This window comes from Grosmannia clavigera, assembly GCF_000143105.1.
Source record: "Grosmannia clavigera kw1407 unplaced genomic scaffold GCSC_140, whole genome shotgun sequence".
NCBI lineage: Eukaryota > Fungi > Ascomycota > Sordariomycetes > Ophiostomatales > Ophiostomataceae > Leptographium > Leptographium clavigerum.
The window spans coordinates 210363-230788 of NW_014040801.1; the positions used below are offsets into that span (position 1 = coordinate 210363).

Consider the following 20426-nt stretch of genomic DNA (forward strand, 5'->3'; position numbering starts at 1 on the left):
GACAGCTCTCACGGCTGCAGCCCGCCTTGCCGTTCATGGTGTCGCGAGGGGTCTGATCGCCCTGATTGCAACGGAGCGCTGCGCAGAGGCAGCTGAAGCAAAGGCCCACATGTTGCTGCTGTTTGGCCGTTTGTTAATACGCGGCTGCTTGCTGCACGGCTGCTGCTCTCGGAAGATGTTCCGGCTTGTCAACTCGTTCTGCATAATAGGTATCGGCTTGAATCGATACTATTATGCACCTTGTGCAGAGCGGCTCTACGTTTACGGAGTACTGTGGCTCCGACGGGGCTGGAAGAATAGCCCGGCGTTTTAGCGAAAGACACCACCTTGTGTGCATGATCCAACGGCATTCCATGCTGGCTAATTGCCCCTGAAAACACCGGCCGTAGCCACTTTACGTGCAATACCGCTTAGCTGAAGCACGCCGAGTTGCCATTACTAAAATAAAATAAAACAAAACCGCTGTATTGGTGGAGCTTAGGGCCTAACTTTCGGTGGTTATACTCCATACTTTCCCCCTTGCTTGAGCAGAGGCTTGTGAATCTTGAAATCGCGTTTGCTCTGTTTTGTCCACTCGTACGGAGTACTCCGTAAATGCGGCACAAACGGCAGCCGCGGGCTCTACCACACTCGTATTGTGTCTGGCCAATGCCAAGCCACCCACGCGATGTAGCGCCGGCTTTTATTACACATACGAGGTACTTACGAAGTAGAGAGCACACCCGGCACGCCAGTGTTTAACAGGCCGACGCCCAAAGCCCCCCAACCGAACAACCGAACGATGGCCCCTCTCTTTTCCTTCTGCTCGTATTCTCTAGTTCTCGATTATACGAGCTCTGGGACGGTGTGCTGTCCTTTGTATTGCAGCACAATCGTCATCGCGGCCGAGAGGGAGGGTGGTCTTTGTAATCTTACCGTCCTTCTTTCTTTGCTCATTCTGTTTCGACCTGTTCCTTCCGAGCGGTCCGATGTTGAGGCCAGCAAGCAGGAATAATGGAAGAAGAAAATCAGGCAAATGAATTCACCCCTGCAGACGCTAAGACACTGTTAGAGGCGATAGAGTTTTATTAGGGGAAGATGCAGCACGAATCAGGAGGAGTTCTGTGTTGAGCTTCCTCCTGACCACACTTCAAGGTTAATCAATCGGCACCGGAGCCCACAAATTCCTTGTTCCGACCACAGCCCCCCCTGATTCGTGTGGAGGAAGAGGCAAAAGGCCGAAGCACTGTACGCCGTACGAGTTGTGACCATCATGCAAGTCAGACGGTTGGATTTTCCCCAGCGTCTTGCATCCCAGGAATGAGATACGAGCCGCTGTGGGTGGCATTCTGGTGCCAATTTCCCATTTTGGCCGCGCTAAGACACCCGTCTCGTGTTCTACGGCCAACTGGGCCTTTGTTCTCGCCGGCTGGTCTTAGCTGTCGGCTCGTAGCTCGCAGGCTCGTACGGAGCGGTCTCGTAGGCTCGTAGTCTGCCAGTTCTGGCACCGTGTCGGCATTCTCTGGCGCGTCGTATCCGTCAACGGCGAGGAATGTATTTTGACCTCTGACCACTCCTTCCCCCTTTGCTCGAATCACGTCTCGACAGGAAGGAGCCTTGGAGATGACCGCCTTATCTGTCCTGCCTTTTCTTGCATAGTCTGTCTGTCTTTGTTACTACCCCCGTTTCTTGTCTTGTATTCCTCACGGTCCATCCATCTACCGGCATCATGAAGCTCAACGCGGCCACCACGCTTCCCTTCCTGGCCTCTTCCCTCCTGGTTCGGCAAGCCTCAGCCGCACTTGACGTCGACTTGACCTCTTCCGGTGCGTTCAGCTCGTTTCGAGTCCGCTCAGCTCGGTCTGGCTTCTCAATGCTGATTGTCGCTTCTAGACTCCATCAAGCAGGCTGCCAAGCTCGTGGCGGCGAATCTGTTCACGTACTACAAGGGCAACCAGTATGGTAAGATCGGAGGCAACCCCGGACGCGCGCACCGGTAATTGAACACCAACGCTGATCCTCGCAGGCCAGACACCCGGCATCCTTCCCGGCCCGCCGCCCTTTGGGGCCTACTACTGGTGGGAAGCCGGCGCCCTTTGGGGCACCTACATCGACTACTGGCACTATACCGAGGACGACACGTACAGCAATGTGAGCATGAACTCGTTGTTGTTTCAGGCCGGTGCACCCGGCAACAGCTTCCAGCCGGCCAATGTCACCATGTCCCTCGGCAACGACGACCAGGGATTCTGGGGCATGTCGGCCATTCTGGCGGCCGAGACCGTCTTCCAAAACCCACCTTCGAGCAAACCGCAGTGGCTGGCCCTGGCCCAGGCCGTCTTCAACACGCAGGCCGCTCCCGACCGCCACGACGGCACGTGTGGCGGCGGCCTACGCTGGCAGATTCCCTTTGCCAACACTGGCTACGACTACAAAAACTCCATCGCCAACGGCATCTTCTTCAACCTTGGTGCCCGTCTGGCGCGCTACACTGGCAACGATTCATATGCGCAGACGGCCACTGAGACCTGGGACTGGGTGCAGGGTGTCGGCCTAATGTCGGCCGAGTACGACATCTACGACGGCGGACACGTCGAGAAGAACTGCACCGACATCTCCAAGGCGCAGTTTAGCTACAATGCCGCCGTCTTCCTGGAGGGAGCGGCCTTTATGTACAACTATGTAAGTGCAGGGACAGACAAGAGAAAAAGAGGAAAAAGGAAAAAGAGAAACAAACTAACATTCACCAGACAAATGGCTCCGATATCTGGCGCGAACGCGTCGAGGGTCTCGTTAATCGCACGCTCGATATCTTCTTTCCCAACGGCATTGCCGTCGAGCTCAGCTGCGAGCTGGCTGAACGGGTGCAGTGCAACACCGACATGCTCTCGTTCAAAGGCTTTCTCCACCGCTGGCTAGCCACGGCCACGAAGATGGCACCCTTCACCCACGACACAATCATGGCGGTCTTGCGCACCAGTGCAGCCGGAGCCGCCCAGGCCTGCGACAGCTCGGGTGTGTGCGGCTTCCGCTGGACCACCGGCTCCTTCGACAACCTCACTGGTGCCGGCCAGCAAATGAGCGCCTTGGCAGCACTCTCTACCCTCCTCATTAACGAGCCTTGGGCCATTGCGCCGGCCACCAACAGCTCCGGTGGCACCAGCCAGGGCAACAGTGCGGCCGGTACCTCCTCGCCAACTATTGAGACCTACAGGCCTCTCACTACCGGCGACCGTGCCGGCGCCAGCATCCTCACCATCGTCATCCTCGCCAGCCTCGTCGCCCTCTACTTCTGGCTCTCGACTGACCTGTCGGAGAACAGTGGCAACTGGTGGCTGGAGCTTGAGTCGACTCCGCTGGGTGCGATGCTGCTGCGGACAAAGCCAAAGCAGGACTTGACGAAACAACTATCGGTAGCTTCAGCCACCTCGGCCTCGACATCCGCGGCTTGAAAGGCTGCACTGCAACTGGGGCATGGCGCCCTTCTTTTTCTTCATTCTCTTATAATTGGATTGCATTGATTGTATTGGTGGCGAGGCAGCCATGAAAATGCAGACGGCCCGTAGCCACTGCACAGGACAGGCGTTTGGGGGACTCACATCTGGTGGCGTATTCAGGCATTCAGGGTTACCCCGTGTCCCAGGAAAGGATGGGGGTTTGTTATAGATGCCAGGCATTGGCTGGGGTTTTTGCTTTTGTGCACGCTCTTCACTGTGCTTGTACAAAACCCACTGTACATATATTCCGGGGAGCCGGCTTGAGATTAAGAGAGTATCTTGGGCGTTGAAAACAATCATAACTTACCGGCTGTAATATGGTGCTCAGTGCTGGTAGTTCCTTATAGGCTGCTCTTCTGGGCGGTCCACTCGTCCACCCAAGCTTTGACGAACCGTACCTCCTCAGCCTGGACGTCGAGAATGGGCTGTGGCGGAAGGTCAGCGGAGGTTTCGTCAGGCAGCAGGCCGTTCTCGTCCCAGTGGTGAACGGCGCCACCGCCAATGAGCCAAAAGGGTTCATCGGTGGTGCTAGGACGGTCTTTGGCGCCAACGAGGGCGTGTGGCGTGGCAGCACGCCAGGGATCGGCCTCGCCGTCGACGATGGCCAGTCGAGGGTACTGGATGTCGAAGCCGCCGAGCCGGTTGACAGATTCGACGTCGGGCGGACCGGTGATGCCAAAGGCGTCGCGGCAGATGATCGAGAGGTACTCGAGGTCGAGCAAGCGGCTGATAAGCGGCAAGCGGTCGTTCGGGACGCCGGAGCCGGTGGCCAGATAGCCCCACTGCGTGCAGTACTGGTAGGGCCAGGCTCGCCAGTGCTGGGAGAGATCGTCCTGGCGGTAGAAGGTGGCGTTGCGGTTGCTGAAGCACTGGTCCTGCGTCCGGCCGTCAGCGCACTGGAATGTGGCCCGCACCCAACCTGCAAAGTTGAGCAGGGCGTCGGCAAGCGTGGCGGCCTCGTGGCTATAGGTCGTAGCGGCCAGCAACGTCGTGGCGACGCTCCGGCTGGCCTCCAGCTCGGGGAACAGCAGCGTGTCGGCGGTGACGTTGCCGCAGTACCAGCCGAAGCTAGGACTGCTGACGGCCGGGTCCCAGTTGGTGTCCTGCCAGCCGGCCAGGCCCTCGCTTAGCAGGGCGGCAAAGTCGTCGTCGTGGGTGACGTTGGCCAGGTTGAAGAGGGTCTTGAGCGTGGTCACGTGATCGGAGGTAAGCTCTCCGAGCTCGTCTTGAAGCGCTCTCAGCGGCTGTTGGTTGGCGTGGCGTCTTTGTTGCTTGCCCGCAGGCCTTAGAATCTGGTCGACGGCATGGATGAGGGTCTGGGTCGTGTTGACGCAAGCGGGCGGGCTGAAGAGCCGCTGGGCTTCAAAGTACTGCCAGTAGTCGTAGATGGCGACGGTGACGCCGGACGAAGAGATGGCGCCCCAGAAGACGTCGGGATAGAGGATGCGAGCGAAAGCGGCAAAAGCGCCGGCATAGGAGCCGCCGTAGATAATCCAGGGGGCATCAGAGCCAGGGGTGGTGTGAGCGAGGCCGGGGAAGCGCACGTGGCGGGCAAAGTAGGCGGTGTCGGCGAGGGCCTGCTCGGTGCGCAGAAAGCGCAGACTGGCAGTGCTGAGGTCAGAAAGCGGAAAGCTGGCGCCGTAGTAGCGATGCTCGAGGATGACGGCGAGTCCATGCGTGGCAGCGGCTAGCTGGGCGGCGATGCCCTTGCGCAGGAACGGCAGCCGGTCAGCCCCGCTAGTCTCGCCGGCTGCCAGCACGATGACGGGGCCACCTGGCCGGTAGTGACGGTCGTCGAACCAATAGCGCAGGTCAAAGTGGCCGTCGACGTGTGGCTCATAGAGCGAGTCGTTGTGAAAGTGGTCAATGGGCACGCGCAGGACGTGTGCCGGGTACTCGGGGTACTCGTCCGCAATGTCGTGCCCGTGGGCAGACAGGCTGGGGCCTGACTGGATCTGTTGGAGTCAGAAGCTGTACAGAGTAGCGGCTATGGCAGGCAGCCAGAATGAGACGCATACACACCTGCTTTTCTAGATGGCGAATCGGCTGCCACGTCTGCAGGCCGGCGCCCGGCTGCAGCTGCGAGAACAGTGCCGCAGCAAGCGCCAGCAGCGCGCCTCCAACCGGTCTCATTGGGAATACGAGCGAGCCTAGATAGTTGTGTGTTGTTTCGTCTTGAGTTTGGCTGGTTGATGTTTAGTTGAGAATGTGATGTACGGAAATATTATCGTAAACGTGTGAAAGATACAAGGGCTGTGACCGCTAATCCACGCGGGGAAGGTGCATAGCTGCTCTTTCCGCTTCTGTTCATGCAATTGAGACGATGGCAAATATTATGTAAACAATCATGTGTACTGGCTTCACTGAAATTAGATGCCATCGCCGAAGCTGGTTTGATTTTATTCTTCATACATAATACCCCTCCTTCCATCCTGCTTGATAGCTTATTCCTCCCATCCTTCGTCTCTTCATCCCTCAGACCACCAGGTAAAGCAATCCATTTTGTGAGCTCCATCTTCCTCATTCTCCTAATATCCCTCAATAATCTTTGTAAAATCGTAACGCTGCTGGGCCGTCGGCGACGTGCGCACGACATCGAGCAGGTCAGGCTGGCCGTTCAGGCGCTGTAGCTCGAAGCGCCAGAACAGGCCGCCATACTCGTTGTGGGCCTGGCTCTCGCGCACGATGCGGTAGAGTCCGTCGTAGCGGATGCCAACGCTGGGCGCCCAGCGTGACTTGCCGGCAGCCGAGCGCAACACGCGGATCGGGTTGGCCAGCTCGAGCGAGCGCAACAAGGCCTGGGTGAAGTTGCTCGGCCGCGACGCTGCGTTCGGGTTGCGGTTGCTGTGGCTCTGACTGCCCGAGTAGAAGACGGTATCGCCGCGATCGTCGTCGAGACCGTCGTAGAGGCCGGAGATGACGATGCTGTAGGCGCCGAGTCGAGCGCTGCCGGCGATGCCGCCCTGGCTGCTGCCGTGGGCCCCGTGGAAGAGCGCGACCATCTGCATCGGCCACCAAGCCCCGACGGCTAGCCCGTTGTGCCCAAACACCATCGCGTTGTGTGGCCGGTAGTTGGGGTTGCGCCGATACACCCGGCCGGCGTTCTTGCCCTGCGTGATCACCACGCCGTGCATGATGCCGTGTTCGCCAAAGATGGCGTGACCGCGTGGCGGCGGATGGATCGTCACCATGTCGCCGCCGGCCGTCACCACCGTCGTCTGTCGTTCTACGTTGTTTGAGACCGCGTTAAGGCTTCCGTCTGCACCTCCCTCGCTATCCGACCCTTCGTCCACCACCAGGTCCTCGCCCCAGTTCTGGTCTGTCCACTTCTGCTTCAGATCCCGGGCCGTCTGCACAAAACGCGCCGGGAAGCAGTACTTGGCGTCGATAATCAGATCCAGCCCCTTGTCAATGTACGTCGCATCGCGCAGCTGCGGTGTCATCTCCACACAATTGTCTAGGTACTGCAGGAACTGTTCCAGCTGCGGCACGCGTGACAGCTCTTGCCGCCCGCTCTTATTCTTGAACTGCACGGCCAGGTGCTGGATCACCTTGCGTCGGATGTTCTTGATATAGTCCACGCGGCTGGCAAAGCTGACGCCCACGTTCGGGATCAGCAGTGCCGCCTGCGAGCTGGATTCTTCAGACGTTGCCATCTTGAAGTGGAAGTCTAGTGCTCTTATATTGTCTGTTTGTAACAGTCTGATGCTCAGTTTTTGCCTGTTTTAAGAAAGTCTGATGCTCAGTTTTTAGTCTGCTTGAGACAAGAGTCAAAGCTCTAATTTTGGTCTGGTTGAGACGAGAAGTCGATGCTCCCATTAAAAGCGGTATGCTATTTGTGCTCTTTGGCACTATTTCACTTGACGATATATCAGAGTCGAATTAGCATTTATTATGTCTATTTCTGTCTGATTTGTCCTGTTTGGAAGTCCAAACTGTGAATATGACTAGCCACAAAATGTTTGTGCAATTCGGGAAGGAGTGTAAAACACTACTCATTCACTCAACTCTTTGGCCGAGGTGGGAGACCGGTCGCCTCTTAAGTACATCAGTCGAGCCACGTGATTTTAATGAGCTAATGACGACACGGTATCTCGGTACGGAACATTAAAGTCGCGCATAGGCAGCAGCGTGGCCCCACTGTAAGAAAGTGGACCAACAGCGTCTTATATACTCCGAGACGGCTACAAAACATCATCGTGCACAGCTTTCGTCTTTCGTATCACGACCAGGTCGTCCCATAGCCACCATGTCTCAATACGGCGCCTGCTGCAATCCGGAAGCCAATTTCCCCGATCCAAACCGCCGTACCGGAAGTGCTGGCCGGCCCATTACCAGCAATCGCGACCGGCAGTACCGCCGATCTCGATTCTTCTCGCCTCGTCTGCTACGCGTGTCCGAGGTGCTGCAGAACCCCATGTCCATCAGCCTTCGCGAAATTATAGCCACCGTCTTTGTCGTCTTCTCCCTGTACCATGCCTATCTCGCTGGCGGGCACATGTACGAGATTCTCGCGCTGCGCGATGTCGGCGTCGTGTGCAATGGCGCCTCGGCGATGCAGTGTCTGCGCTATCACGCGAGTCTGTGTCTGGGCTTGACGTTTGGCTGGGCCGCCAACGTGGTGCCGTGGGGGATTCTCGCCGTCGTCGCGGCCTTTATTGGAGAGGAGCTCTTGCGAGCAGTACGACGAAATGTGAAATGATCACGAGGAAAACTTTGTCAATGCGTCCTTCAAGGCACATATCCAACAAGCAAGCATAAGAGTGTCTAAATGATATCCCAGAATCGTCGAAACCTTATAATACAATATATCGCAGCGTGTGCCACGAATGCCGTCTATGCAAGTCAATTTTAAGCGCTCAGCTAGCCGACCATGAGACTAAAATCTCAGCCCAGCCCGATCCAGTCGTGGCCGATGTAGCGTACTATGCAGCAGCCTGTGCTGTAAGACATCCGAAGGGTGTCCTGGCTCGCGCTGTTGTGTAAGGAGAGGGAGAACAGCCCTGTCTTACGCAAAAGCGCCGACGGCGGCCATCAACATGGCGCCGGAGATGACGGCCAGGAACGCCTGGGTTCTGCGCCGTCCGTGGAGGGTCTTGTAGCTCTTCTCGGTGAGGAAGTCTTCGGCCAGGAGCTGGACGAGACCAGCAAAGAGCAGAAGGCCGCTGGAGATGGCGTTCATGATGCCGACCATGAGCAGGCCGGTCTGGCTGAGAGGGTCGTAGAGGTTGTGAACGAGCAGGCCGATGGCCTGGCCGAGAGGCGTGGTCGTGCCATAGGCCAGCACCATGAGCCAAGGCCGGTACGATGCGCGAGGGAAGTGAATGGCCGCGATGCGGCTGCCGAGTGCCAGGCCCTCGAAGCACTGGTGGAAGGCAATGGCGACGAGGAAGACCACGAAAGCCGGCCCGGTCGCGACCGAAATGGCCATGCCGATGAACACACTGTGGAAGAGAATGCCGGCCTCGAGCAGCAGACACTGCAGCATGAGCCGCTTCTGCTCGGCCGAATCGGGCAGATGGGGTGCACTCGTCTCGCCGACCGGCAGCGGCTGGTCTGGAGCCTGATCCAGCTCGTCGAGGCGGACGTTGAGTCCGAGCTCGTCGTCATTGTCATCATCGTCGTCGCCGTCGCCGTCGTCAATGTCATCATTGACATTGACATTGTTATTCTTGCCCCTGTTCCCTATACCCGGCCGTGTCGGTGTCGACTCAGGCAGCGGCGAGGCCCCGGCCATGAGGCCCTCGGACGCGCTCCGATCGCCCAGCACAATGTGTCTCGGACGATGGTTCGAGCTGCGGTGTGCAGCCAGGCCGTTGGCCGGCCCATGTGCAGCGCCGTTGCCGTGGCTGTGGCCGCCGTCGGGATCGTCCGAGTCGACTTCCTCCCACATGTGCGAGTGCGAGTGGCCGGCACCGCGTGTCGTTAGGTAGGACTCAAGCCAGACGACGCTGAGGGCAAAGGCCATGGCGATCAGGCCGGCGAGCGGGTTGTAACCTTTGTTGAAGAAGTAGGGAAGACAGGGGTCGGTCAGCGAGAGAAAGGCTGTCGGGAGGAGATGGACAAAGGCCGTGGCGATCAGCACGCCGGTGCCAAAGTGCTGGCAGAGAAAGATGATCTTGCTGGGACGCATCCCTTTGCTGGTGCGGCGGTTGAAGAGGGGGAAGCCGCATGCTGGGAGGCGAAGTTGAGTGTGAGCCTGCTGCAGCTAATTCCAAAGAGGCAAATGACGGCTTTGGGCACCGGAAGAACCCGAGCTGCTCGCAGGAAGCTGCACATACCTAATATGCTGATCGTCAAGATCAGGAAGAGCGCAAACACGTGAAGGCCGGTTTCGTAGGCTCCTTTCTTGCCGGAGCCGCAGACTGGCCGCGTTGGCTGGCCGGCTTCTTCGTCGGAAGCTCGTCGAGCCAGCTCTGCCCGCAGAATCTCGGTCGGAATCGACCAGGCTGCGTCTGATCCCATCAGCAAATGAAGGACGGAGGAAAAGGACAGGTAGAGCTCATTGGACGTCTGCATACGCACCTCTTGCCATGGCTTGCGGTTCCTCCATTGTTGAGGGCGTCGATGATCCAAGATCAAGGACCGAGTACCAACAAGGAGAGACCAGCCGGATTGGCCAGGGATACTACGCGACGTATGTATGGAGCACTACGGAGTATTATTCTCGTATCCGAAATATCTGGAAATGCGACCGCTATCGGCACGTGTGAGGCGGATGGCGTATCTGCACGTGATATTAGGCGTGAGTGAGCTGGAGTGACACGTGACCGTATAGTAGGGTTAGTCTGGCCCACACCAAAAAGTTTCTGGACAAAAAGTTTTTTGGCGGGGAGTGGAAAATCGGTGCACAACTTCACAACACCCATTGTCCACACGCCGAGTCGACTCAACAAACAAGCATCTCTTTTTCACACAACCAAACGACGCAATGGCCAAGCTCTCGTAAGTCGAGGATTCCTTCCGGATTAGTCTGCCTTTCAGGGAGATATTTGCACCAGGTTGTCGGGCCGGAGGAACACCAATGCGAGGATGGAGCTGGGGATGAAAAAGAGAAGAAAAAAGAGAAGCAGAGAAGAGGAGGGCAACAGACGAATTTGGATGGGAACGGGGCGAAGTCTGGACGAGTTCCTTCGAATGAATCGTTGAAGATCGGGCCGTCTGACAATCTGGGCGCAAATTGGTCGAACACATTGTCATCTCGTGAAGGGCAGACGACGTTTCCACGACGAGCCCCCATGCTGACATATTTTCTCTAGTCGCGGTGCCCCCGGTGGCAAGCTCAAGATGACCCTGGGTCTTCCTGTGTATGTTACCATTTTACCTATTGTGATTTTTCCGTTTTCTCTCGTCTCCTCGGATCGACCGAACGAGGGAACATCCGACGAATGAAGCAAGGATCGAACGACTCCGACCGGGAGAACCAGCGCGACAGAATGGAATGCTAACAGCGATTACAGTGGTGCGATCATGAACTGCGCAGACAACTCTGGCGCTCGCAACCTGTACATCATCGCCGTCAAGGGTATCGGTGCCCGCCTGAACAGACTACCTGCCGGTGGTGTGGGCGACATGGTGATGGCCACGGTCAAGAAGGGCAAGCCGGAGCTGCGCAAGAAGGTGCACCCGGCCGTCATTGTGCGCCAGTCCAAGCCGTGGAAGCGCACCGACGGCGTCTTCCTGTACTTTGAGGACAACGCTGGCGTGGTATGTTTGGAGGATCTGCTCTCGCTGAAGGGATCGCGTGGTCTTGCTGACAGTTGTGCAGATTGTCAACCCCAAGGGCGAGATGAAGGGCTCTGCCATCACTGGCCCCGTCGGCAAGGAGGCTGCCGAGCTCTGGCCGGTACGATATATGTCCCTGTTTCTCTTCTTCCTGTCTACTCTTTCCTCCCTGCTGACCAGCTCCAGCGTATTGCCAGCAACTCCGGTGTCGTCATGTAAAGTTGTTTTTGCGGATGGGCCAATTTTAGAGTTTTTACACACTAGTTTTCGATTTCTCTTCTGCGCCCGGGATCGGCGAGAGGAACGAGAAAGCCAGGTTAGACGGCGAGTGCGCAGACAGACGGCCTTGCTCTGGGGATGCGGGGGAAAATTCACAACCGGGCTTGCATGTGCATTTTTTCGTTTGTTTTCTGGCTGTGGTGCTGCATGGAGAAATCACATACCACCGGCATGACAAACAAGGAAAAAAAAAGAGAAAACAAAACGAGTAATACGAAAAAAAATCAAATACACACGACGAGAAGCAGTGAATGTAGTGCGATCGTCTTGATGTTCACAAGCACAAATGCACAGCCTGTTGTAGTTTGAAGAAGTCCTTGAAGACCTTGACTGCTGGGACATGCCCATCGACAGCGATAATTAACAATAAATAAGTGCGATCATAGACGCATGCTACCCGTCACGAGCTATATGCTCGTGTCGGGTGCGATAAGAGATCCTATGCCGTTTCATGATCCATCTAATAACCACTTTTGTTGCCCATGTGCATCATGATGCCTTCCGGAACGCCTGACGAGGAACAATGGGAAAGGACGAAATAGGACGAGACTGGGTAAAGGACAAGAACAGAAGCAGAGGGCAAGAGAGGCAAGGCAAAAAAAGAAAACAAGAAGAAAACAAGAAGCAAGAAGCAATATACATGAACACTGTCCACAACACACTGTCCAAACACATACAAAAAATACACAATACACGCAGTTCGCGTCGCAACGCGCTTTAGATCAGCGGCCGGTCGTAGTAGAGGGCGCTGTCATCGGCGCCGAGTCCGAGACGGTCGCCACCAGGACCGGGATAGTCGACCGGGCTGCCGGCGCCCAGCGGTGTTGTCGTGGTCGCAGGGGTGGCGGCAGCAGACGGTGTCGGCGTGGGGGCCACGGTGGCCTGCTGTGCGGCTTGTTGTGCGGCAGCCTTCTTTGCTGCCAGCGTGGCCTTGCGCTTGGCCACGGCGGCCTGCATGGAGCCATTTGCCCAACGAGCTGTAGATGTTAGTGGTGGAAAGAGAAGAGAAAGAAAGAAAAGAAGAAGAAAGAAAAGAGAAGAGAGAAAAGAAGAAAGAAAAGAGAAGAGAGAAAAGAAAAAGAAACAGAAAAAGAAAAAGAGAAAAAGAAAAAGAAAAAAAAGAAACGAGAAAAAAACAAAAAACTCACTTTTCATCGAATGGCTCATCTTCTCGCTCTTGGTCATCTGCCGGTAGTCCTTCCCGTCGTCCGCTCCGCTGACGTTGCCGCCGCTGTCAGCCCGACTGCCACCACCACTACCGCTCTGATGCGCCATGGCCACCGGGCTGTCTCCGGCAACGAGGCCGCGTGCTGCGCTGCCGTACCCGCCGTGACTGTGGTGGCTGCTGTGGCCGTTGTGGCCGTTGTGGACACCATGTCCGCTGTTGGGCATCATCTGCGTAAATGCCTGCAAGCCCGTAGACGAGGCCACCGGGGCCGGCGTGTAGTTCTTGATCTTAAACGTCGTCCGCTGACGGCCAGAGCCAGGCGGCGCTGGAGCCAAGGCGGCCGGCCGGTGTCCCTGATGGCTCTGGTAGTTCTGGTGGGCTTGGTAGTGCTGCTGCTGCTGCTGCTGTTGTTGTTGGTGGTGGTGGTGTGCATATGTCGCTGAGAACAGGTCCAGCGGCATCCCGTTGCTGCCGTGACGCTGAGACGCATCACCACTGCCCATGGCTGCTGCTCCGGCATTCCGTCCGCTGCTGCCCGACATCGCTGTCGCTGCTGCTGTCGTCGTCGTGGCGGCGTACCCGTTGCTCGCGTTGTTGCTGTTGTTTCCGGTGGCTATCCGACGTCGTCGCTGCTTCTTGGCCGGTGGACGTGTCGTCTCGGCCATGTCGTTTTCGTCCCCGCCGTTCTCGTCCCCACCATCCTCGTCTTCGTCGTCCTCGTCGAGAAACTGTCGACGACGCTTTGGCCGCAGCGAGTAGCTCGAATCGGCCGTGCCGGCCGTGTCATCCGAAGACGAAGAAGACGGCCGTGAGCTGCTGTTCTTGCCCCCGGCTTTGACTGCAAACGGATCTGAGTAGAACCGGTCCGGTCCGATCTCGCCCAGGTGGCCGTTGGCTCCGTTGGCATCCCGCTTCACCACGGTGATGCGAGTCCGTCGCGGGTTGCTGCCGTTGATCCCACCACCACCCTTCTCGGCGCTGCCTGGTCCCCGACGTCGCTTTCGCCGGTTCTGTTGTGGTGTTGGCTTCTCCTGTGGCGGCGGCATGTCCCGATCCTGGTCCTGGTCCTGATCTTGGTCTTCGTCCTGCTCGTCGATCTCGTCGGCCGCCACCGATTCCGACAACAGGCTCTTGACCACACGGCTGCGGCGACCGCGTTTCGGCGTCGTCATCGGTGACCCCCCATCGGCTGCTCCGGCTTCCGTCGCCGCCGAATTCTTATTACCATCACTCGAAATATCACCTCCGCGTCGACGAGTTCGCTGTGATGTCACCGTCGTTGAAGATGCTGCTGCTGCTGATGCTACCGGCGTCCCAGCCCGGCTGTTGTCCCGGCTCTCGTCATCCATCGTCTTTCGTCTTCGCGTCCGTCGGCCGAGACCCACAAAGCTGCTGCTGTTGTTGTTGCCGCTGCTGTTGCCACCGTTCGCACCGTTGCTGTTGCCGTTGCCGTTGCCACCACCACCGCTGCCCACCAGATCGTCTGCCGCCTCGGCCTCGGCTGCCTTCAGCGTCTGCTTCGGCCGGTTGCGTAGCCGCGTGTTCTGTAGCCCCTGGCGCTGGGCCACCGGGTCTTGCCGTCCCACCATGGAGTCGCGGGCGTCGTACTCAAATAGGTACACCTGCGACATCAACCGGTCCTGTTTCTTCGCCCGCTGCTTTACCACGTCCGTCGTCGTCTCGGCCGCCCGGATCCCCTTGACCACAAAGTCGCGCTCCACCACCTCCGAGTCGACGTTGCCGCGCTTGATCGCCAGTGCTGTCCGGTTCTCAAACGTCGCGTCTTGCTGTCGTCTTCGCACCGCATTCTCCTCGTCGTCTGCGATCCCCCGCAGAAACTTGTACTCGTCCTGCCATGCCACCAGGCTCTCGTTGACGCGCGCCAGGCACGCAAACAGCTCCTCTGTGCTCATGTTCTTGTGGTCCTTGAGTGCTTCCACAAATTCCTTAGGGTCCCGGATCTTCTTGAACCGGTATCTCTTCTTCCACATTGGCGTTGTCCCGTCTTCTGTCATCGTCTTGGCCTTTGCCGACAGTGTCTGAATGCGAGCAGGAGCGGCAGGAGCAGAAGTGACTGAAGTAGCACCAGCACTACCACTCTCGCCTGCCTCCGCCGGTGAGCCGCCATCTGGCGTCTTTCCCTGCGACGCCTCATACTCTTCGTCGTGCTCCACGACGCTACCGTTGCTGTTCTGCGATGCAACTGTCGTTCCGTCTTCGTTAGCAGCACTTGCGTCGGCCGGCTCGGCCATCGCTTGCTCGATGCTGCGGGCAGGCGCCACGACTGCTACAGGCACGCCAAACTGTTCCGGGTAGTACAGGTTCTCGCCCGTGAACGGCGTCAGCAGCTCCCACGGCCGCGGCGGCTTGCTGTCCTTCCTACCGGCAACGGCAGATGAAGCAGATGTGGAAGATGCAACCGCAGATTGTACCGTGCCCGCCCCTCCTGTCTTGGCAGTGGCAGCAGACGCCGGCTTGTGCTTTGGCTCGCTTGCTGCATGGGCCGAGGCGATACGCGTGCTCATGCGCCGAGTCATTGGCCGGAGTGGCGAAGGCTCTGTGAGCTTGTGCTCTTCTTCGGGGCTGCCGACCACAGCCGCAGCCGCTGGTATTGTCGCTGCCGTCTCTTTTTTCGGCTCGTCCGCCACGACGGGCCCGTCGGCCTGGTTGTTGTTCGAGACCGTCACCGTTTCCGAACTGGCCGACGGCGGCTCGTTCTTCGTCTCGGTCGGGCCATCCGCAGTAGCTGGCTGTACAGGTGTCTGTTCTGACACGCGCACAGGCGACTCGCGTCTCTCGGCCTTGGGAACCGATTCCGGCCGTGACGGTTCTTCTGCTACTGCAGTGGCCTCGTCTGTCTTCACGTCCGCAGTGGCCACTGCGTCTGCGTCTGCATCTGTATCTGCTTCTGCTTCTGCATCCTCCGTCTTAGTTGGCTCTTCTGGAGGAGGCAAGTCGTCGTCCTTTGCTGCCGCCTTAGCAGTCGTGGCTCTGGCATCGGCAGCCCTAGTGGCGAGGTACGTTTCGAAGCGCTCCTCGTCCTCGTCCGACGAGATGGGAAAGACTGTGGGCGGCGAGCGGTTACGACCGTACGGCAGCCGTAGCATCAGCCGCCGGTGTCGACGGGCGACCGGCTCGGGCGAGCTCTCAACCGTCGGAAGCGGCTTGGCCTCTGCTGCCGTGGAGCTGGGAACAGCAGAAGCAGCAGCAGCAGAAGGCGTGGACGAAGAAGTGAACTGCACCGACTGGCGTCGTGGACGCGAGGCCTTGCCGCTTGTGCTAGGCGGATGCAGCGACTTGGCGTCCAGAGGAACCGACGACGAGCCGGATGACCGCGGCGTCCGCACAATGGTGATGGGGGGTGGACGCGAGAGGCTGCCGCCAAAGGCCGCCGGAGGACAGACAGCCGCTGCCGTTGGCTTCGGCTTCTCAGGAGGCGTGACGCTGGCCGCCGACGACGAATCCTGCTCCGTATCGCTGCTGACGGGACTGCCGACCTCGATAGTGTCCTGCACGACGATGCCGTCTGAGTGCGGCGTTGACGCGTGCGACTGCGACGACGGAGGCGCCGGAGGGGCGTCCACGACGGCCGTAGCTTTGCGCTGCAAAGTGCGGCCGCGACGGCTCACCGGTGCTGGCGTGGTCACGCTGCCGGCATCGTGGCTTGTGTTAGCGGTACCGCCGGTTGTGCTGCCGGTACTGCTGGCGTCGTTGGCACCTGAGCTGGCGGCGGTGGAACCGGCGTTGTTGCCGGTGCTGCCAGAGTTGCTGCCATTGCTGATGAGCACGGACGTGGTCGTGGTGCCGGTCGTGGCTGCAGCTGACGAGGGCGTATAGTTGTGGTTGACCAGGCGAATCTTCTTCGTCACGGCAGCCGGCGCCGGCGACGACGCAGCCTCGTCGGCCTGATGGTGATGATGAGTGTCCGCATAGACCGACTTGCGCTTCCTACCACGAGTCGACGACGGCTGGTCATTGCCGACAGCCGAGGTGGTCGTTGTGGTGGCTTGGGCTCCAGAATGGGCTCCAACACTAGCACTGGCATTGGCATTGGCAACGCCCTGCAGAAAATCGATGGCGTCCCCGTGCTCCATGTGGTTGTAATCGATGCGCGTGCGGCGACGCAGCGAATGGCCGCCCTTGGAGACAGCGTCCTCCTCGGCGACACCGGCATCATGGCTCTGGCTGCGAGCAGGGGTGTCGGGCCCAGCGGCACGCGAGCGCGTCCGCATGCTGTCTCGTCGGGACGGCATGGTAGGTGAGACGGGCGGCGAGGACGTAAAGGGCTGAAAGAGCACAGAAGCGATGGTAGTCGTGGTGGTGGCAGCAGAAGGAAACGACCTTGGTCGATCAGACGACTGCAGCAGGGGAGGGAGAGAGTGGAGCCGAGACTGAGCAGGGTCTGAGAACCGGCTGAGGGTAGGGGGTGATGACGAGGAAGGGGTTGAGCCGAGCCGGGCCCGCGGTCGACCACGGCCGAGCTGGCCTGGTTGAGGCTGAGTTTGAGAGGCAGGTGAGAGCGAGCTGAGCGATGACGGCACTGCGGCCTGAGTGGCCTGCTCGCTTGTGTTTGCGGTCCCCTCGATGGCTGTTGGCCCTGCAGCTGCTGCAGGGGACATGGATGACTGGCTGCGGCGCTGAGACGAGCCGCTGCCACGCGACCGGCTGGCCACCCGTGCCCGGTCCATTGATGTGTGGAGGTGTGAGGGAGAAGAAGGGGATGAGTGCGTTTGCAGGAAAGAGCAAAGAAAGCGACCACACTGACACAACCGGCTGTTCCGACCGGCCTTGACCTCACGATGCTGCCACAACGGCCAGAGCTGGTAGGGGGCCGCGATGGATGACACGTATGGCAGCCGTCGCTCGGGTTTGTGTGTAAGAGAGGATGCTGTTTGCAGCAGAAAATGGGGCAGGGAAAATAATAGGATTAAAATAAAATCGGAATAAAACAGATAAATAAGACGAGCCAATAAAACCGGGTGGAGAAGGACAGCCGGCTGTAGAGAGAAAGATGTACGTGCAGGGACAAGAGAGGGAGCAGAGAGTAAGAACGCGCGAAAGAGAGAGAGAGAGAGAGTGAGAGAATGAGCGCAAAAGCCAGAGAGCGAGGTTGCAAGCGAGAAAGACGGAGCGAAACAAGGCCACACAACAGCCACACGAATGCCGTCCCGGCTGGGCGAATGCGCACAACGGGGCACTGGGCAATGGCTGATGGGCTCGGCGCGGCCGTCTCCGCGTCACTCTGCTGATTCTTCTGCACGTCTTTCTGTGCTGGCGAGGCGTATGCGTGCGCAAAAGGGTGGCGGATCGGTTGCGTGTGCTGGCCAAAAACACTGACAGATTAAAATTTGGGCCTCTGCTCGCAAGACCATTTCACTAATAACAGCCCGGCCGGGCTGGTCATTCATTCACCTCTCCGGTCGCTCTCCCCTGATTAGCCTTAGGAAAAAACCCCCTTCCTGCCTTCGGATAGGCTAAGCCATCCACCGTGCGCCCAGCCACATCCACCAGCCACACCGCCCACGCTTGCATCCGCTAATAGTCGCCAACTGCTCCGTAGGGAAGGCGGCACAGTGGGAAGTGGGGGGAAAGAAGCAATCCTGGTGGAGCATCGCTCCCGTGACGACAGGATAACAGCGGATAGCTTGAGCACCTTGTCTTTGTCTCCCATCCCGACTTTGCATTTTTCTGTACACCTCGCGGCCACCGCTACCCTTCGTTTCCGTGTGCATCCCCCGGCTGCACACACGCGCATCGTCCTGTCGTAACAGACCTGCAGCTCGTCTACACTGACCTTGTCCAGACTCGGCAATCTGACCGATTTTTGACTTTCACTTTCTCTCTTCTCTTTCCGTCCTTCCCTTTCTCTCACTATGGCCAGCAAACGATCAAAGAACGCCCCTCCTGCCGACGATCTCGACGAGCTCTTCGAGGGTATCGGCGACGAGACTACCGCTCCCAAAAAGACCACAAAGACAAAGGGCCCGGTCGGAGCCAAGAAGACCGGCCCAGGTGGCCCTGGCAAGGACATACTCGCCGAGCTGGAAAACGAGCTCGAGGACAAGCCGATCTCACGCCCGCACACGCCCCGCATCAAGGAGATTGCCGCCTCCTCGACCTCGAGAGCCTCGCCCGCTCGTCGTGCTGCTGCCGGGACGCCGCCTCCGGATGCCGCCTCGCTTCCCCGTCGGTCTGCCGACAGCGCAAAGTCTGCTCTGGCTGCCGAGGTCGTACATGATCACGCACCAGAGCTGATGTCTACATCGGCATCGGCACCAACAGCAGCACCTGCTGCTGGCGGCGGCGGCTCCGGCTGGTGGGGTGGTCTGCTCTCGACCGCTTCAGCAGCCATGAAGCAGGCCGAGGCTGCTGTTAAGGAAATCCAGCAGAACGAGGAGGCCAAGAAGTGGGCCGAACAAGTCCGCGGAAACTACTCTGCTCTTCGCGGCTATGGTGGGTTTCGTCTTGCCCTTCTTTCGCCTCCCTCTCACTGACATCTCAGGCGATGAACTTCGCCATCGCGCACTGCCGACTTTCACCGACATTCTCCACACTCTGGCACCACCAATTGCCTCACACGAGCGGCTGCTCATCCACATCACCCACGATATGGTCGGCTACCCGTCGCTCGACCCGCTCGTCCACGGCGCCTTCTCGCGCGTCATGGCCCAGGTCGAGGGCGGTGATCTGATGGTCATCCAGCGCGGGCAAGAGAGCGCTGTGCGCACGTCGTCTTCAGCGTCGGAGCGAAACCCGGGGTCCACAGGCAACGGCACGGCTGGCTGGCGCGATGGGCCCTGGTGGCGTGCTGTCGACAGCCCTCGTGATCTCGGGGCCGTGCCAGGACTGCATGAGGGCACGAAGCTGTGCCGCGCCAGTGCTGAGGCCTATGCTAAGGAGTACCATGCGGCCACTGGCGGCCTGGATGAGGCTCGTCACCGCGCCGTGGAGCCCATGTCCGAGAGCAACCCGGTCCGGCGCTCCGACTTATTCCTGGCCGTGCAGGCCATCCTCACGACTGCGGCTGCTGCCGGCAGCGACAGCAACACAGAGCCGCTCTTTTCCGGGTCCCCGGCAGCAGCAGCAGCAGCAAAGAAGGCCAAGGCAGCCAGCAAGAAGCACGAAGAAGACGAAGACGACGAAGACAGTGATGACGAAGACGAAGATGAGGATGAGGACGAGGACGACGAGGTCGGCGACGGAGCGGAGGAAATGGTCAGCTTTGCGGTCTACGTGCTGGACCCGGTGCACGAGATTGTCTTCTCGACCGTCAGCCAGGAATTTCCGTCCAAGTGGACACGCTGGCTGGAGGCGCCGGCAGCGTTGACGCCCGCCAGCAGCAGCGTCGACGATGGGACAGCGGCAGCGACGGCGGTGTCGGGAGGCGACGACTACGAGCGTGTGCCCGAGGACATCCGTGCCATTATTGAGAGTGGTGGCGTCGATCCGCGCGAGTGGGTGGCCGAGTGGGTCGAAGAGGCGCTCACGCTGGCCGTCGGCGTTGTGGCCCAGCGCTATGTCGCACGCCGGATGGGTGTCGGTTTGGGCAGCATTGGCAAGGGTAAGCGGCGCATGGACGCCGTTATTGCAGATGGTGGCGGCGAGGCTGCACGAGCCGGCCTGATCTAGGGCTGTCAAGGATGATGGGATCTAGGCCCAGTCTGGTCTAGGACGGGGGACCTTTCTCCGGTCTTTATCTATTGTCTGTTTTTGATTATTGGCTGTTCTCTACCGCTTCTTTCTGGCTTTTTGATGTTTATGCGTTGTTTTTTGCTTTA

The 20426-nt window shown here is 58.8% G+C and overlaps 8 protein-coding genes across 8 annotated transcripts; 4 read left to right on the top strand and 4 right to left on the bottom strand.

The window, feature by feature from the left end:
- Positions 1 to 1708: 1708 nt before the first annotated feature.
- Positions 1709 to 3431, top strand: CMQ_510 (putative dfg5 protein; the record flags this gene model as incomplete). The annotated part of the gene is made up of 4 exons (XM_014317589.1): positions 1709 to 1805; positions 1873 to 1941; positions 2006 to 2661; positions 2730 to 3431. 4 exons carry the CDS (start codon positions 1709 to 1711, stop codon positions 3429 to 3431), a joined length of 1524 nt encoding a protein of 507 aa, XP_014173064.1.
- A 386-nt stretch (positions 3432 to 3817) lies between these two features.
- On the bottom strand, positions 3818 to 5609 carry CMQ_559 (extracelular serine peptidase; the record flags this gene model as incomplete). Its single annotated transcript, XM_014317638.1, has 2 exons — positions 3818 to 5431; positions 5499 to 5609. 2 exons carry the CDS (start codon positions 5607 to 5609, stop codon positions 3818 to 3820), a joined length of 1725 nt encoding a protein of 574 aa, XP_014173113.1.
- Positions 5610 to 6004: 395 nt separating this feature from the next.
- On the bottom strand, positions 6005 to 7132 carry CMQ_880 (uncharacterized protein; the record flags this gene model as incomplete). The annotated part of the gene is made up of 1 exon (XM_014317959.1): positions 6005 to 7132. The coding sequence occupies one exon, from the start codon at positions 7130 to 7132 to the stop codon at positions 6005 to 6007; it is 1128 nt and encodes a 375-aa protein (XP_014173434.1).
- A 593-nt stretch (positions 7133 to 7725) lies between these two features.
- CMQ_1307 (uncharacterized protein) lies at positions 7726 to 8178 on the top strand (the record flags this gene model as incomplete). The annotated part of the gene is made up of 1 exon (XM_014318386.1): positions 7726 to 8178. The coding sequence occupies one exon, from the start codon at positions 7726 to 7728 to the stop codon at positions 8176 to 8178; it is 453 nt and encodes a 150-aa protein (XP_014173861.1).
- Positions 8179 to 8484: 306 nt separating this feature from the next.
- Positions 8485 to 10029, bottom strand: CMQ_1741 (zip family zinc transporter; the record flags this gene model as incomplete). The annotated part of the gene is made up of 3 exons (XM_014318820.1): positions 8485 to 9650; positions 9758 to 9925; positions 10002 to 10029. The coding sequence occupies 3 exons, from the start codon at positions 10027 to 10029 to the stop codon at positions 8485 to 8487; spliced, it is 1362 nt and encodes a 453-aa protein (XP_014174295.1).
- A 378-nt stretch (positions 10030 to 10407) lies between these two features.
- Positions 10408 to 11420, top strand: CMQ_633 (60S ribosomal protein l23; the record flags this gene model as incomplete). The annotated part of the gene is made up of 5 exons (XM_014317712.1): positions 10408 to 10421; positions 10736 to 10783; positions 10937 to 11183; positions 11245 to 11322; positions 11388 to 11420. The coding sequence occupies 5 exons, from the start codon at positions 10408 to 10410 to the stop codon at positions 11418 to 11420; spliced, it is 420 nt and encodes a 139-aa protein (XP_014173187.1).
- Positions 11421 to 12197: 777 nt separating this feature from the next.
- Positions 12198 to 17336, bottom strand: CMQ_1602 (uncharacterized protein; the record flags this gene model as incomplete). The annotated part of the gene is made up of 2 exons (XM_014318681.1): positions 12198 to 12457; positions 12629 to 17336. The coding sequence occupies 2 exons, from the start codon at positions 17334 to 17336 to the stop codon at positions 12198 to 12200; spliced, it is 4968 nt and encodes a 1655-aa protein (XP_014174156.1).
- Positions 17337 to 18521: 1185 nt separating this feature from the next.
- On the top strand, positions 18522 to 20277 carry CMQ_545 (uncharacterized protein; the record flags this gene model as incomplete). Its single annotated transcript, XM_014317624.1, has 3 exons — positions 18522 to 19101; positions 19151 to 19715; positions 19869 to 20277. 3 exons carry the CDS (start codon positions 18522 to 18524, stop codon positions 20275 to 20277), a joined length of 1554 nt encoding a protein of 517 aa, XP_014173099.1.
- Between the last annotated feature and the right edge of the window lie 149 nt (positions 20278 to 20426).